General features: G+C 51.2%; 1 protein-coding gene across 19 annotated transcripts in view; it reads right to left on the reverse strand.

Moving 5' to 3' along the window:
* Positions 1–205: 205 nt before the first annotated feature.
* Positions 206–18,072, reverse strand: part of KIAA1671 (KIAA1671 ortholog) — a 178,258-nt gene continuing 160,391 nt past the window's right edge. For 17 of the 19 annotated variants that reach the window (XM_066260283.1, XM_066260287.1, XM_066260288.1 and 14 more), the window contains 7 exons: positions 17,345–17,463; positions 15,282–15,537; positions 13,750–13,924; positions 11,852–11,976; positions 9,968–10,101; positions 6,807–6,889; positions 206–5,512 (listed from right to left, as the gene is read on the reverse strand). In XM_066260283.1, coding sequence (XP_066116380.1) covers positions 6,811–6,889; positions 9,968–10,101; positions 11,852–11,976; positions 13,750–13,924; positions 15,282–15,537; positions 17,345–17,463 — 888 coding nt within the window. In that variant the 3' untranslated portion in view covers positions 206–5,512; positions 6,807–6,810. The remainder of the gene's footprint in view (positions 5,513–6,806; positions 6,890–9,967; positions 10,102–11,851; positions 11,977–13,749; positions 13,925–15,281; positions 15,538–17,344; positions 17,464–18,072) is intronic. The other 2 variants (XR_010729290.1, XR_010729289.1) reach the window with 2 other exon arrangements.

Genomic DNA, 18,072 nt, shown 5'->3' on the forward strand with positions numbered 1-18,072 from the left:
GAGTCCATGTAGACTTTCCTGGGCATTCGTACGGCTGACTTTAGTCTCCACCAAATTGCCAGTAAAATATTTAATTCTCAGTCTTTGGTCATTTTGTTTTTGAAAATTCTCTAAAGTAAATTATTAAAACACAAATTATTAAAATAATTATGACTTAAAACAGCCTGTGTTCAATGCAAAGCTCAAAATAAATAATTTTAATAGAGTCAGTTGGTCATGAAATAGTTCTTTTAATCATTCAAAACACTCAAATAAGAAACAAAGCCCAGGCCCTGGTCAGGCAGCTCAGTTGGTTAGAGAGTCATCTTGATGTGCTGAGGTTTCAACTTCATCCTCTGTCAGGGCACATACAAGACACAAGCATTGGTGGCATGAATAACTAACAACACAACAAAGCTTCTCTCTCTCTGTCTCGTTCTCTATCTTTTTCTAGCCATCTCTATCTCTTCCTCATTTTCCCTCCCTCTAAAAATCAGTAAAAAATAACTAAGCCTGTGTAACACTAAAACTGACACAGGGGTGGGATTTCGCCAACAATTAGAAAATAAATACAAACAGAAATGATCAGGAAGAGACAGGCTATGAATGTGGAACACCCTGGGAAATACATGAGGGCTTGTGGATTCTAAGGCAATTGCAAGAATGCCAGCAGGCAGGGGGCTTAACTTTCCTACACATGGGACCCGGGTTCCTTCTCTGTCACAGCTCAACCATCTGCCGAAGGGACCGAGAAGAAAGGCTAGGAAAATATATAGTATGTGCATATATATTTCCACTGCCCCCCATCTTACAAAGCATTTTTCAGGCTCAGAATCATGTGGGAAGTGCATGACTTCTAGAATATTGGTATGGTTTAGGAAACAGCACAGTACAAAATATCTTCCATAACACAATATATTACTTTTGTGAGCCTCCTATTTACAGAATCTATAAGGCTATGTGGAATGAGATCATTAAAAAGCTCAAATTCTCCTTGAGACAAGATGCAATACTTCTGAGTGGGCGTGATGCCACTAGAGATTGTCAGAAAAGTGCTCATCCGATTTGTGGAAGATGTTACGGCACCAGCCGTGAGGGTAGCTATTGAAGGAGATTCGAAGGGTGTGGGGGACAGGGGAGGCGAAGCTCAGAGGTTACCTTGCCAGGAACCCCAGGCTGACTTTCCAGAACTTGGCTTTCTGCCCTGCTTCCTGTAGGGACCAACCCAGGCAAAAGAAAGACATCTCTGGAGGGGAGGCGGGAGCAAAGGCAGCCGCAGACTGGCTAACACCATGCACACGCGTTCCTCCCGTCTTTCCACGTGGCTCTCCTCCTCCTGAGCTGCAGCTTTCCCAGAACCCCAACTGGGAGACTCCTAGCAGCTTCTCGGCACACACCTTGGACGCACCCTTCCCCAAGAGGACAGAGCCCAGCGAGGGTCCCTGTCCAACTGTCCAGTGGGTCCTGACTGCTTCAGTGTCTTCCTTTACCCAATTACTGTTCCTCCAACCCCATGGCATCCCAGTGACCTGGGACTCTTGCTTTATCCTGAACACGTGGTGGAGGAGGAAAGGCACAATCAGAAGGGACTTCAATTGGGGTGGTGGTGGTGGTGGTATGTCCCACTGGAGAGAGCTTTCCTCCCACCTCATGCCTACCCTCCGGCTCACCCTGAAATGCTAGTTTCATACGAAGGCAACAATCATCTAGCTTCCCATATTCAGGGACAGGGCTTTGTGGGAGGGGCCACAGGGACTGAGGGGGAGACACAGAAACTGGTGAGGGAGAGGCAGGCTTGAGAGCCCGGTCCTTGGGTGGAAGCTGTCTTCCCTGTGAGCCCGGGTCACCTTTAACGCAACCTGACCTCACACCTGGGGATCTTCAGCTTCACGCCGCCGCTCAGCTCCTGGGGCGCGCTGGGGCGCAGTGATGGGAAGTGTGAAAGCATAAATGGACACGACACTGCCGGCACCAGCTGGGGACCGCTGAGGTCGCCTTTAGGAAGCCACAGCAAAGGTTGTTCTAACTCCCTTGCACAACCTCTAAGGTTTAGGATCTGAGGCTTATGCCTATTTCCATTCTCACTCCTTAGCAATACTTAGAGTTGGCCTTGCTTCCTAGGACGCACAAAAGAAAACGCGTTTGTCTCAAAGTGTATGACTTGGCTTGTCGCCCCTGGAAAACATCCCCATTGGACTGTATGTCCCCCGAGTCCTAGACAAGCAGTGTCAGCTCAGCGTGACTCAGAATTCCCAATGCCCTGAACACTGCGCGGCTTCTTCTATGCCAGTTTCCCTGGGGCTCTGGGTAATCCTCTGCAACTCGGACCTCTGAGGCCCTACCTGGGAATTTCACAGGCCAGGGGCCTCTGTTTCCTCAGGCAAGAGACCGGGAAGGAGGGGACGTACTGGAGGGGAAAAAGATACAGACTTAACGAAAAAGATCTGTCAAAATGCTGATGTGCAAAGGGTGTGTGAGTATGTGGGGGGGGGGTAGAGAGGACGTGGGAGGGAGGAAGGCGGGGGGCGGGGGAGAGATGGGAAGGATTATACACCCATCACAGTGGGCTTTCTGTAAGACTCATTTCAGGAGAACCAACCAAAGGCCCGGAGGAGGAAGGTTGGAGGAGGAGGGAGAGACATGACTGCGTCCAGATGATTAAGGCTATTAAGTTCGTTTACAAGGAGACACGTTTCCAAAGATGACGCCATGCTACCTGGATAAATGAGCATTCAAATCCTTGCTGTGCCCCAGAGAGCTCACCCAATCCAGAAAGAGGAGCAGCACATAGCCCACTGGCCCTGCTCCCGCAAAAGCTCCGAGCACCGGTCCCTTCTGACCTCCCCGCTGACCTCAGCAGGATCCAGTCCCTTCTGACCTCCCCGCTGACCTCAGCAGGATCCAGTCCCTTCTGACCTCCCCACGCTGACCTCAGCAGGATCCAGTCCCTTCTGACCTCCACGCGCTGACCTCAGCGGGATCCAGGGGTTGAGGGAGGCCCGCATTAAGAGGGTTGCTCCTGAGCCATGTGATTGTCTGCTCTGTGCTGGAGGGACTAGAGCTGGGCAGGATGTGTAGGGTTTGCTCTTGTCAGTTCAAAGGCGTGGGCTTTGCATGCCTTAATCACCACAGAATTAACTGGATTTTTATTTCCAATCATGGTGTGTATGTGTGTGTGTGTGTGTGTGGGGGGGGTAGGCTAAAGATCTCCAGATCAATCTCATGTTCAAGTGTTTTTCTTTCCTGTCAGGTGTCCTCGGGCTGAAACACGACTAATTCAGAATTGAGGGCTGTGCGTGGTGAGTGCCAACACACTCACTGCACAGGGCAGGTCATTTCTGCTGGCCAAGATGGTACCCAGGGGCCCGTCCCACTTTCAGAAAGACAAAGAGAGAAGCAGTCAAGAAAGGAAGTTAGGGTCAGAACACCCCGGTGTCCTAAAGGGGACCTAATGCCCTGGAAAGCCACTACACCAACACGACTGGGCCTTTAAAAAAAAGAAAAGAGAAACAACAGATGTCAACTGAAGCAGCTCCCGGAAGAATTAAATCCCCAAATGGCCAGAGAACTGGTCAATCACTCACTCGAGGAATTAAGAAAGCACAACTATGATTACACTGGGCCAAACCTCCAGACACAGGTGCATGAGGCTGGGTGGGTGACAGGGTCCAACAACCAACCGCACATCAGTAAGCCTCCAAAGCTCGCGACGGGAAGCGGAGCGCGGCCCCGGTCCCTGTCCATGGTGCTGAAGCGCGCCGCTCTCTGGGGCCTAGGCATTTGGCTCCACCTGGAGAAACACGCGGCTCTCCGCACCCATCCCCCACCCCCAGGACAGGAGAGCGGTGTTCAGGGGAGACGAGAGGTCTGTTTTGACACCATTTTTGCAAATAATGGACTTATGAAGAAAAATTTCCAAACCCTTTGGGAAGCTGCAGGGGGGTAGGGCATGCGTGTGCCCCCCACTTTCATCTAGCCAGTGCATGCACCCATTAGGAAACGGAGCCTCAGGGACCCTCAACGACCCCAGGCTGCGCCATGAACTGTCCACGCATCTTCCTCACCCACCAGTACCTCCTAGGTAAGGTTGGCACAAAGTTTATGGCAACTCCAGGCATGACCTGTGGCCAGCCGGGTATTTCTGGGATGTTTGCTGGGGCCCTGGGCTTCATGGGTGGAGTAGGCTGGTGTTGAGGATTTCCACAGAGAAGGAGAGAGAGGCGAGAGCAAGAAAAAAAGAGGCGGTATCAACCTTCCGCTTCATCACCTAGCGTCCAGCACTTCTGTCCGGAGTCCCTGGCCCAGGGAGGGGTGCTCCCCACCAGAGAAGGGCTTTCAGCAAGACCCTCCTTCCTTCGTTTGGACTGAAAAAGAGCACTTGGTCAGGTGGAGCTCAGGAGGAGAATGGGTCGAAGGAAGAGGTAAGAAGAAACGAAAGAAGCCCTCCGTGACGCATCTGTTCTGAGGCCACCCTGGGCCGGCTCGTCCGTGCTGCAGCTCGGGTGATGTTCAAACACAACTCCGCAGACGAGGCTTCTCGGGGCGGGTCTGCTGTCGGAGCGGGAAAGGCACTGCCGTTGGGGCTGCAGTTCACGGACCCTTGAGGCCAAGGGGCAAAGGCCACTCACTCCACAGAAACCCGAGTTCAGAATGAAAAGAAACTGGGGAAATATACATAATGCAAGGGTGACAACCGTAACTTTTTAAAAGCTTGGGTAGGGATAAGATAACCTGAGATGATCAGATACTTCAAACAAAGCAGTCACACCTCGTTCCTCCCGTTCCTCAACGTAGAAACATATATACATGTCAAATTTCAAGGGAAGTTGGCTGAATTATTGCTTTATCACCTTCTAAAGCAAACAAAAATAACACACAATAAAAAAAAAGGTCAACTATGCACACAGCCCCACTGGAAGGATAAACAGAAGAATGGGGATGTTTCAAAATCAGAACTGCTGACCCTCCAAGAGGGAGATGGAACTGCCCAAAAAAGCAACCGAACCCCCAGCCCCGCGGCACTGCCTGGGACCCAGAGCAGGAAACACAGTTTCTTCCTCCTCGGAAACGTCTTCTTGAAAAAGACCTGCCCTGGAGTGGGGAGGAAGAGGTGCTTTCACAATTCAGGGTTTTTCCAGAATCTAGAGAGACGGTCCAGCTTGACATGTGTTTCCAGGGCTGCTGCTTATGTGGGCAGAAATACACATTTTTACGTTAAAAAAAACACCACCACAAAACCCCAAAACCTCCAGTATGGACATTTCTGGGCAGCCTGGCTTCTCTCCCAGCCGGAAGTGCTGTCCGGGGAGGCCTGCAAGTGCTTGAAGGGGGGCCTTTCCACCCGATCCGATCCGATCTGATCCAGGGAGGGCCTGCGGAGGGGCGGGGGGTGCTGGGCAGCGTTCTGCTCCCCCACCGCATGGAAGGGCCCAGGCAGGTGACCATTGTGCAGGGAGGAACAGCAGCGGTGCGGCCTTGTCTTAGGGGTTCTGACAGTTAAGGCTTCTGTTCGTTAGATGTGGCGTGTCCCCATCTGGAGAGGAAGGGAGAGTCCCGTCAGTAGGGGTAACTGGTGGCCCAATTTCTCTCTAACATCAAGCCTTCTGACCTTTCCTGGTATTCCCTCCAGACAGCCACCCTGCGAGCCACAGGCTGGGAAAGACGACGTGATTTTTGTTGTTGTGTGCCTTTTTATGGGGTGGGATGAGGCAAGTGGTGGGCGGCCGGGCACAGTGGAATGAATATGAAATTTAGAGTCAAGTTGGGGGTTCCGGCCTCAGAGTCCTCCAAATGGATTAGAGGAGGCGTAACTGAGGTATTCTGTGTCCAGCACTGAACACAAAATTAACATAGGCCCCCTTATTCAAAACCCGTGAGCACATATTTACTGTGGCATTTAGAATTCTCTTTGGAGTTTATGATATATAAACACACACATGTATACGCACACGTACATACATACAAATATATAATGCAACGCCCCCACAATCAAGCACATAATATGACTGCAGTGGAATGGATGGATGTTTACATCAAGTGGGGAAAACAGAGTCAAGTCACATTCAATCCACGCAGGTCGGTTTTGTCACCGAGTTGAGTGATGAAAATTCTTCGTCGTCAGAGTGTTGTGGACTTGAGGTTTGCGGACAAGGGGCGGGGTCTCCCCTGCTACTCACAGCAGAGCTGACTTGTACCGGGCACAGACCGGGTGCTCCCGTCCCGTCCTGTCCCAAGGAATTACAGGGAGCCCTGGAGGTGCATTCTCAGTGAGTGCTTGGGACCGCTCGGCCACATAGGTGCTATTACCCCAGTTTTACAAATGGGGAGACTGAAATCCAAGAGGTTCAGTTGTTTGGGATCTACACCAGGGTATATCTAATTGTTCAGGACCTTTTTTTAAAAATTAATTTTCAATTCTACGGGTATTATTATATCAGTGTAGAGATTGGGAACCTTCCACAGTCAGCCGACCTTTGATGTCCCATCCTCTCATTTCATAACAGGGGCCTGAGACACAGTGAGAGGGCCGGCCAGAGCCCCGGTTGCCTGACTCCTAGCCCCTGCCACCCCTGCCACCCCGGGAGGTCCGGCTGCCTGACTCCCAGCCCCTGCCACCCCTGCCACCCCAGGAGGTCCGGCTGTGTGTGCATCCCTAGGCGGAAGCATCACTGCCACACTCGTTACAGGGACCAGGGCCCCCAGGCCCACGCTTCCCTTCTCTCTGCTGGGGTACGCCATGCCAGATCTCTGAACCCTGCCTTCCCGCCCAGTTCCCTACCACTGAAATCGCAGGCTCTGCCCAGGGCTCCCCAGGGAGCCCCCCATACCTCATCAGGCTTGATTCTCATACAGGCTCTGCCTCTTCTTCGATTTCAGCTCCTTTAGCCACTGGGGTGAGGGTTCTTCTGATCTGAAACCACGAAGCCCGTGTGCGTCAAGTGTGAGCAGGACCAGGGAAACCTAGCGGGCAGGGCTGTGAGGCACCCAGCTCTGTCAGCCGTGCCAAGGTGGGTGCTGAGTGGGGCACTCACAGTTGGCAAACATGTCCGTGCTGACATGATCGACAAGCCAGAAACAGCAACTAGCCCAAGCACCCAACAATGGGAATATCAAATCAATCATGGCACACCCATTCCGTGAAATAATCTGCAGTTATCTATCAAGTCATGCTTAGATAAAATTCCTTCCATCCATCCATTCATGTTTCACCCAAATATCCACTCATCCTCCCATCTCTCTACCCATGTAAATGCCTATGCCCTTGGCATGGTACCCAGACACGTGGGCAAACACTACTTTAGGTATTTCTTAGAAGTTATTTTTTTTGGATGAGAGTAGCATTTAAATCAGTAGACTTTAGAGTCAAGCAGATTACCTTCCATATTATGGGTGGGCCTTATCCAATCAGCTGTAGGCCTTAACAGAAATAGACTGACCTCTCCCGAAAAAGAGGGGATTCTGCAACAGACTGACTTTGGATTTGAACTGCAATGTCAGATCTTCCCTGAGTCTCCAGCCTGCAGGCCTGCTCTGCACGTTTTGAACTTGTCAGGCTCCAAAATCATGAAGGACAATTCTGTAATATAAATCTCCCCCTGAACTCCCCTCTCTATCCTCAGATCCCTGTGTGTGTGTGTGTGTGTGTGTGTGTGTATCCTAAAGGTTCTGTTTCTCTGGAGAACCCTAACTAAGGCAAACCCTTAAGACTCAGTATATAATAATACACTGAATAACAGCAATGATTGTTTGGGGGAGGTGATATTTGTTCCGCTCTTTTTTAAATGGAAGAAAGCGCATGCGTATAAGTATTCAGCCGCACATGCACGGCTCAGGGGACTTCCTCACCGTGACTACACTGAGCAACCACCATCTAAATGGAAACATTTATGAACATTTTACTTTTTTACTTACTTCTTTGTGGACTTTTCTGTGTTCTCAGAATTGCTTGCAATAAGAACTCACCATTTTCACAAAAACAATAGCCATCATTCTTAAACTTTTGTTTAAGGAAAAATGACACTTGTGAAGACTTTAATGGCCATGGGAAAATGAGCACATGAAACATGTAACCGGAAAAGCAGCTACATACAAGTTATAGCCTCAACTGTGTTAGGAAAAAAAAAAAGAAAGGAGAGACACCCACACATTGATAATGGTGGTTTATGGGGGTCAGATCATGACTTTATTTTCTGCCTTACATTCCTTTTATATTTTCTAAAATTTCTACAGTGAGCATATATTCTTTTCATAATTAAACACATGTACACATAGACCTGCCTTATGCTGACAGAGAAAGTTCCAGACCCTATCGTCCTGGAGGGCTCAGGGCAGCTGCTTACCTGACAGAGGTGAAGTGGGGGTCTCCAAGGAAGGAGAAGCCCCCTGGGCAGAGAGGGGTCGGGGCAGCCCAAGTAGGCCTTGCCTGATGGCGGAGGCAGAAGACCTAGACAAGAGGTACCTCTGAGACTGTCTGGGGGCTCCTCCAGCTGCGATGCTGACCCTGGGGCCAGGCCTGCAATTCTGGGTCCCTAGAGCAGGGTGGACACTATCTCAGCCATGGCCTTGTCCCTCTCAACCTTGTCCTCCTATTTCCCACAGCCCACTCTGTGCTTTGATAATATGCACTCCTTGCAGCTCTCGGCAATGTCAGATCTTCAGACCTTTGCACATGCTGTGACTTCAGCCTGGGACCCCCTCACGCTGCTGCCTCTGTGTACATCATGACTCAGCTCAGAAGTCTCCTCTTAGAAACCTTTTCCACACCTTACTTTGGTGAGTCTAGGTTACAAGTCTTTCCTCAATGACAAGGGTCAAATAAAGAAACAGGCTGCATTTTTGGTGGGTCACAGGGTGTCTGTTACAACCAGTCAGCTCTGCAGTTGTGTCAGGAAAGCAGCCGCAGACAACCCATACATGAGTGGGTGCAGCTGTGTGCCAATAAAACTTTATTTAAAAAAAAAAAGACAATGGGCTGAATTTGGCTTGTGGGTTGTAGTTTTGACAACCTCTACCCTATCACAGCACTTACTACATGTAGGTAGTTTCTTTTCTGGTTACATATTTCATATAACCATTTCCCCATGGCCATTAAACAATCTTTGTAAGCATAGTTTTTCTTAGAAAAAGTTTAAAGATGATGACTTTATTGTTTTTGTGAAAACAGTGTTCTCATTGAACTTATTATATGAAAATGTCAGCATCAAGAAGAAAACCTCACTTTTACGTGTTAACAGGACTCATAAGAACTCCACTGTCCTCTATTGAACATGTCTGCAAGCCAGTGTGAGGGCTTTACTTTGTCGTCATGACCACCCCAGAACATTAGGATGATCAGTCAACCCATTTTACAGTTGAGGAAAGTGAGGCCCAGAAAGGAGAGTGACTTATCCTAAGCGATGCAGCTCCTGAGCAGCGCAGCTGGGATGAGGCCCCGGCTGTGTGCCTTAGACCCCCAGCTGCTGCAGTGCCCCGGCCGGTAGGGGAGCCCTGGGGCCAGGCGCTGGGCCAGGCTCACGTCTGCATGCAGCAGGTCTCGCCCAGGAATGGGACAGCAGCTCCATGCAGGGCGGCTGAATAAGTTAAGTTTGCTTCGCTCAACACGACTGTGCCCTTTGGTCTGTTTTTCCGGGTCTCCCCTATTCTGCTGAGACAAAGGCATATCCCTGGAGGGTAAATGCCTCAGTTTCCCCATCCATCTAAAGAGGGCTGCTCTAGATCAGTAGTTTTGCCACAAGGGAGCCCTGGATGTCTGTGCAGGACGTGTACGGAGGAGGGGAGTGAGGCCAGCTGGCCTGACTCCTGGACCCTTCCCCACCTGTTTTTCAGATAGCTGAGAATTCACGTGAACAAAGTTCTGCTGGAGCAATGGAGTAAAAACAAACAGTTGAAATTCCACTTCCATTCTGCTCTAAAACCCAATGGGCAAGGCTCCCCAGATGTGCACCCTGACTCTGGGAGGGGAGGGCCCCCCATCCCCGAGACCCCTCACCTCTCGTCCTTCTCAACGCCGGTGGGCAGCACACGACTGCCCAGCTGGAAGGGGGACTTGGGAGTCTTGGGCTGGGGGGCCCAGCCGGGGGTCTCGCTGGGGCTCTCCGCCTCTGGCCTCTTGTGCAGCTGAGCCTGGGGAGAGGAGAGAGCCGAGCCTGTAACCACCTGTGGTCTGAAAAAAGGTCCCAACCCATGGCACTGTCACTGCAGGGTGACAGCAGGGACCTCACAGGTGGAACATGCAGGAATGGGGGAGACACGGCCTGATCCGGGAGGGTAAGAAAGATCTGAGGGCAGGTTGCTGTCCAAGCGGCCGGCCTTGACCTCTGCGCATGCTGGGAACAGAATGACTTAGAATGGTGTGCTCAGAATTCCCTCAGGAGACCGGGTATGTGTGATGCTGGCAGGTGGCCTTTGTCTCCGACTCAGTGGTGGGACGGCCATCACCATCGTCCCCCTGACAGCTCTGTGCTCCAAGCCAGCATTTGGATTCTCTCAGGGGTACGTAATATGACGGAGGTTTCCCCAGTCTACAGGGAGAAGCCTGAAGGTCAAAGGTTGAGCAGTTTGCCTAAAGTCCCCTAGTTCTCAAGAACTGGGACTGCTCCCAGGCCCACCCAACTCCAACTTCAGCCAGAAGGAGCCCGGCAGCTCCTCTGACTGTTAACAAGTGTGGAGCGCGGCCTGCTGCCCAGAGCGACCAGAGCAGGCATGGCTGCCACCAGGCCCGTGGAGCTGATCAGTATTAATGGCGAGGGCCTCACCGTCACACAGTGCAGTGAGCCCACGCTCGGGACCCCTCCTGTAAGCAGGGCCTTTCGCTGCCTCCTACGTTTGGCTGCCTTATAAGATGTCATTTGTTCTGATGCTTAAAAAACAAATAAAGCCAGAACAGCCCAGCCAACTATAGTGGGTGCAAGATGTTCCCATTTTAAGGCCTGTAAAATCAATGACAGAGACAAGGGTCCATACCTGCTGTGATGAATTTCTGGTCTTGTCAGAAATGACATGAAATCAAAACTCTCGTCCACTAAAAAAGGGGGCAAACCCATGGCCTCCGAGGAGGCTTTGTGGCCTGCAGGGGGTACTGAGATGAGAAATCCCACAAACACCCCGCCTTCCTAGCCTTCATTTCTTCCTCAGTGAAATGGGAGGCAAGAGCTACCTTCTGCCACATTGCTGGGGCCCAGAGAGAGCTTGCACGTGCATGGTGCCTGGTCCAGAACAGGGAGCAAGAGGGTCCCTCTCTCTCCCTAAGTAAGAACCGCAGCTCCCAGGGCTGGGAGAGACCTGTGCTGGGCCACAGGAGTGGGGGGAGGTGGCCCTGCCCTGCCCTGGGGGTTCCACAATCCAGGCTGGATTCCCGATTCACGAGAGCACAGTGCGTTCCAGGGCAGGCCCCCCGTGTCCTTCAGTGCGGTCGCAGTCATCCCTGCGGCAGCATCCCTGGCAGACCGGACTCCCCGAGGACAAGGCCTGCGTGTGCTCACTCCTGGTTCCCTGACGTCCAGCCCGGGGCCTGGTGCTTAAGGTGCATCACCAGCCGCTTTACAGATGAGTATGTGGAGGCTGAGCCAGGAGGCCAACTGAGCAGCAGGTGTGGGGGATGAGGAGACACAGGGTCGCTGGTGGAATCAGTGGTGAGTTCACAGCCCTGCGCCAAGGCCAGTGTCCTGGGTGTGGTAGTGCGCTGCGGTTGTGTGCGGCACTGGCAGTGGGGAAGCTGGGCGAGAGGTACCGGGGACAACCTACTTTTTTTAACAGCCTCTTGTGAGTTCAACTATTTCAAAACTGAGAGAAAGAGGGAGGGAAAGCAAGAATCATGGGGCCTATTCTTTTCGCTGCCAGGGTGGAGAGCAGCTCTGGGCCAGAGGTGTGGCACCTTTAGCATGGCTGGATCAACGCCTGGAAACACGGGCATCCTCTGGGGGTGGCCAACAGGGGTCCTCTCGGTCCTGGGTGGCTTCTCCTCCTCATCCGACTCTTCTCTCCTGGGAGATTTCTCTTCTGTTGCAAAGAAAAGGGCACTGATGTCATTGGCAACTCCTATTTATTGAGACCTGTGTCTCAGGTCCTTTGCATACAGACCCTCGTGCAATCCTCACAACAGCCCTGACAGAAGGTATTGCTGGACCACCATAGAGATGAGGACAAATTCAGGTTCTGGCTTTCCTGATCTTTCGTCTTCATAACTCTTGCTGAAAGATGCTGACAATAAGGCAGGAAAGGGTTTTCTCCTGGGACTGGGCACAGACAGCCCAGGCTCCTGGCTCATTACAAGTCAGGGGAAGAGAAGGAACGGTTTGGTAGAGGCAGGAAAGGAACAGAAGTGCTGGCAGCCGACGACCCGGGAGTCCCGCTCTCAGAAGAGAGTAGGGAGGGATCCCTGTGTCCTGTGGAAGGGATGCCCAGAGCTGGCCAGGAAGTCGCCTGCCTCCGCCCCAAGCCCCCGTTTCTGGGCCGTGTCCCCATCGTCATGCTCCCACCTCACAGGTGAGACTTCTGGGAAATGACTGCTTGTCCCCACTCTGCCAGGAGTGAGGGTGAGGAGGTGTGGACACAGGCTGGGGCACAGTAAGGAGTGGGGGCAGAAAGGGTGCTGAGGCGTGTTCAGTAAGGAGTGGGGCAGAAAGGGTGCTGAGGCGTGTTCAGAAAGTGTACCCTCAGGCCTGCCCCAGGGCCTGGCCAGCTTCCTAGGGCTGCTGGGAACCAGGAGGCTGCTGCCATATTCTGCGGGGTCAGGGGTAAATTAGATGCTTTTAGGGGTAATTGTGTGTTTTTGCCACCATTTTGTTCTTTACTTGCTCCATGAAATTTGGCTTAGAAAACCAAGAAAGTGTGCAGAGAGAAGTCTTACTCAAAGCATTTAAACATTTCCTTGAATAACAGACATGAGAAGGGAGAGGGAGAGATAATTCTCCAAGCATTTAAAGAATCCCCTTACTCAGCACCGAGCCTAGTCTGACATCCTATTGTTGGCCACGAGCAAATCCCAAGTGAACAAAAGTCCCTCTGGTAGTTTTTGGGAGACTGAAGGCTGCTATGTGTAGAGTGGGAAGGTCACCCGCTTTGGTTTCCATTACAAGAAAAGATTTTGCTTCTTAAAACTCTTCCATGGCTCTCCACTTACAGATACAGTTTAACTCCATGGCAAGGAATCATGACTTTCCACAGCTGGCCCGGCCTACTTTCCCAGAACAATTCCTGCTACTCTTGGCTTGAACCGCCTTGAGAGGCCCCTGCCACAGACACAGAAGGATCTTCCCACACCTCTGGCCCTTTGATCCTGTTAATATTCTGTCTGAAATACCTTTCCCTGGCTAATTCCTACCTGCCCTTTAAAATTCAACTCAGGATTCAATACAAAATGCAGCCAAAGAAATCCTCAGAGGAAAATGTGTAGCCTTAAGTGATTTATTAGAAACCAAACAAGATTGATAATAAACTGATCTTTCAACTTGAGAATTTACAAAAAAAATTAGAAAACAAACTTGAAGAGGGTATAGGGTGAATTTAATAAGAACAAAAGCAGAAACTGTGAAATCCTATTCAGTTGTGGCTCTGTCCCTTGCAACCTGCAGAATTCCAATTAATATTATCATCCCTCAAAAATATTTCTTTTTTAGTTTTTAACTGGCCGTGTAGAATAAGAAATCACTGTTTCCTGTATAATTATGTTCTAATATCATACAACCTTCGAATCAGAAAGTTCTTCCCAGTGTTTAACCTCCATCCTTGCTGCTGTTCAATGTGGTGTCTGAGGAGGCGAAGGGGGGGTACCTGTTGAGTCCTTGAACATCCACGTGCTGTCGGCCTCCTCCTCCAGGGGAGACCTGCTCTCGGACTCGCTGACTCGGCTGCGCCGGAGGGAGTGGGAGATGGGAGCCCGGCGGCGGCTTCTCTTGCTGAGCTGCACCCGGGTCTTGAGGGCACTGGAGTCAAGGACTGAGGTTTGCTTTGGGAACGGCAGGGAGGAAGTGGAAAAAAAGCAAAGAACCATTCACTGAGGACACCGAGAGAGGTGTGCATAGCTTTGTTGACTCAGGAGATCCTATTTACAGGGCACATGGGCCAGCATTTCTGCATTTTAATAGTTACCTAACACCCGAAGCTGAAATTTCTCCATGAAACATAAATCAAATGACACCTGAGTGCCCTGGCACTGAGCCTGGCACACAGTGGGCACACAATGGAAATGCCTTTCTCCTCTTGGGGACATCATACGAGCATATAAGCTAGAGCAGTGCTCAGTATATAGCAGGAGCTCAATAAATGTTTGTTGAATGAATAACTAAAAACACCACCTGATTAAATCCTTATAATCCATACCATGTCCATTTTTATACAGTGGGGTGCCCTAATGGAGATTGAACTTGTGCCTTTCCCCATCTCTGTCCCTTTCCAGAGGTGCCAGTGAGATACCCCGACTATCCTTAAGAAGGGGAGACCTCTGTGAGGACCTAGAGGAGGTCACCCTCCCAAAACAGCGGTGCTCTTTCTTTGGGGGCAATCTGGGCAGCTGTCCCTAAGAGTGTGGGCATGAGGCTTTACTGCTAGGAGAGTGGGTCCCTTTTAGACTCTGCACCATTTAGACGTTGCATCCTCCGGATGGTGGCAGGGCAGCCCTATTGTCAGAGACAGAGAATAACGAGACGTCTGTGTCTCAAGGACTGACAAGGGAAATCTGTGTGACTCCTGCAGTGGGGACTCCTCAAGTGGGAGATGAAGAAGACAGGAGCTGGTCTGGAAGGAGCTGGAACAGAAGGCAGCGGGACCCAGGCAGCTGGCATCCTGGAGGGAGCCTCTGCGTGCAACCTGGGAAAACTGACTTCTGAGGGCTGTCTTCGGGGACCCACACAAGGGCTGCCCATGCCTGAGGGGCTCCTTCTCCTAGAACCACGACTGTCCATTTAGAGAGAGAGCTGGATGCACTGGCATTAGGCATGCCTCCCACTAAAGCAAGACCTTAGTGAGAACACCCAGCAGGGGTGAGTCAGACTTCCTGCTCGGGCGTAGGCTAGGATCAGTTTTAATTTGGACACATGTAATTGTATTTGAGGGTGGAGAGCTCCTTACACTGGTTACAAGTGGAGAAGGAAACTGACACTCAGGGATGTGAAGGCATTTGCCCAAGACACACAGCTGGTATATGGCAGATCTAGGCCACATGCAGACACTGGTCCCATCTCAGACTGCACCTCTGCACCCACCAGAGGGTACCTGGCACACAGATTCTACCCCTGAAAGGGCCACTTCATCAGGAGATGCTAGAAATAACCGCTTCCAACACATGCTTTCGGTTACCAACTTACATCGATGAAGGAGAAGTCGTCTGCTTTCTTTGCAGAGCAGGTGTCTGGCGGGGGCAGCCCCTCCGTGCCATCCGTGGATTCTAGGTCAGTGCTGGAGCGGTCCACGCTGGTGCTCTGCTGGTCCCTGGAGCAGTCCTGCTGGTCCCCGGCCGAGGCGGCCTCCGTCTGGGAGGACAGCGAGGACAAGCGGCTGCTGGAGGGCTGTTTCCGTGCCGACGCGGCACTGCTGTCCGGGGACGGGGACTCAGGGGCCAAGCTGAGAAAGGAAGGAAGACAAGGTTGTGCAGCTTGTTGCAGAGAACCGAACATCAAGGCAGGGGGGGCGGGCAGAAAGTAGGCCAGGCTGCCGGGTGTGCTCTATACCCCAGGACAGTGGTCAGCAAACTGTGGCTCGCGAGCTACATGTGGCTCTTCAGCTCGTTGAGTGAGGCTCTTGGCCAGTTTAGGAGTACCCTAATTAAGTTAATAACAATGTACCTACCTAAATTTTTTAAGTTTAAAAAATTTGGCTCTCAAAATAAATTTCAAATCATTGTACTGTTGATATTTGGCTCTGTTGACTCATGAGTTTGCCGACCACTGCCCCAGGAAATAAGAGACAGACCATTCCGGTGGGAGCCCGTTTTGGGCTCACAGCCAGGTGCTGTTCACGGTGCCTCTAGAACACCTGGGCAGGTCTGGAACGGGAGGATTAACCTTGCTAAAGATGAAACTGAGGCACAGAGATGTGTGGTAGCTTGCCCAGAGGGGCAGAACCGACTCTGGAATCAATCCATGTCCTTGACCCTCTAGCTACTCTGGAATCACATAAAATAGAGGACTTATAAATAAAATTGTTAAATTAAAAAGGCTCTCCCTGCCCATAAGAAAAAGATCCCAAAGTCAAGAGCACGGGAAAGCCTTCCCCTGAGGAAGTGTGTGTTGGCATGCGCAGACACCACCTCCCCGACAGGAGGGTCTATCCTGGAAGAGGCCCCTCAGCTGCGCCCTCACGCTGAACCTTCCACCCAGGTGTACTGGCGCTTTACTTCGGGGGCACAGCCATGCTTCTTGTCAGCCCTGGGATGACTTCATTACTTGAAATAGGCAGGACTTCGAGATGTGAGGTGGGATTGAGCCTGTGAGGTGGAATTGAGCCAAATCCACAAAAAAAGGAGAAATGCTATCGAGAAGGCAGCAGATGGCGCTGCTCCCTAGGGCTGGAAGCACAGAGGCTTCTGGGACCATGTGGGAGAGGGCACTGCAGTGCCTCTGGGAGACAGGAGGGGGCACGCACCTTCTCGGGAGATCCCAGGTCCAAGGGCTGGGGGATTGGAAACCTCGAAGAGAACAGGCCAGGTCCCACAGCCAGCTAGGGAGGAGCTGGGGTTCAGACCTGCCTGCCTCCTGCATCCAAGCCACACTCTCTAACCGTCAGGCTTCTGCCATAGTCATAATATTCCCTCCTAGCCAGGGAGAGCCCTACAAACTGTTAAAAGCGATGTTAAACGCAGATATAGCTTATAAACCAATATGCATAATATGTTACTATATTTGGAATCACACACACAGATATATTGAAAAAAGGTCTAAAAAGACAAAAAACATTAATGAAGGTTTTATCTGTGTGCTGAGATTACTGGTTTTCATTTTCTTTATAACATTTTTTTTTTGTGGTAAAATACACATAACATAAAATTCACCCTTAGTGAGACAGAGTACCCTTACAGTGTTGTGCAACCATCAGCACTATGTACTTCCAGAACATCTCATCACCCCAAAAAGGAATCCTGGCACCTGTTTAGCTGTCATTCCCAAATCGTGCCTCCCCAAGTCCCTGGCAACCACTAAGCTCCTTTCCATCTCTAAGGATCTGCCTATTCTGGATAGTTCATATATCATTTATTTTAAAAATAGTTTCTCAATTTCTTCTTTACAGCAAGAATGGTTTACTCTTACAATTACAGGCAAAACAAGTTCCAGTGATCTAGGACACTGACCTCGGCCAAGAAGCCCCGCCCCTCAGCCAGGAGCCCCGCCCACACATCCCTCCTCAAGCCAGGAGCCCAGCACGCCTTGCCTACCTCTCCCCACTCTGATGCTGGTCAGTCCATGTCCCATACTGGCTGTCGGCTTCCTGTACAAGGGTGTCAGTGTCCTTGGCTTCTGGGGGCCGCCTGGAGAAACACTGTTTCAGCTGATCCTACAAGAGCAAGCCAGACAAGAGGTTCCCATCAGGGAAAAATGCTCAGAACCTGGTCCCAGCTGACACAAATCGCATCGGCATTACCCCCAGCTCAACCTGCCCCAGCTCCCTACTACGCTCAGGGCTGGGCCCAGATGTCTCAGCTGGGCGCTAGCGTGACGAACCTTATGGGTTTTCCCAAAACATCGCAGGATGCAGGACCGTTGTGCTAAAATAAAGCCTAGCAAACTGGAATGAAGGGGTCATGCTTGCCAACATGAAGGGACCTGCTAGGCGCCCTGACCCTCCTCAGTGCCCATCTCCACCTTGCACTGCGGCCAGGCCGAACTTTTCTCCACCTTCAATGCTCCCAGAACTTGCCAACCTGGTGAGGGCATGCCCCACATGCACCCCACACTGGGTTCCCACGGGTGCTACGCTCCCTATATAGGTCACCCAGCAGGGTATCCATGGAGCATTTAACCTGTGCTTGGTATCCACCAGCTGTTTACATATCACCTAGCTGGACTACAGTCGCCACACTGCTTATTACAATCCCCATTTTACAGATGAGAACATTGAGGCTTAGGAGATGAAGTGACACAGCCAAATTCAAATAGCCAGTAG

This window comes from Saccopteryx bilineata, chromosome 2 (assembly GCF_036850765.1).
Source record: "Saccopteryx bilineata isolate mSacBil1 chromosome 2, mSacBil1_pri_phased_curated, whole genome shotgun sequence".
NCBI classification, from domain to species: Eukaryota; Metazoa; Chordata; class Mammalia; order Chiroptera; family Emballonuridae; genus Saccopteryx; species Saccopteryx bilineata.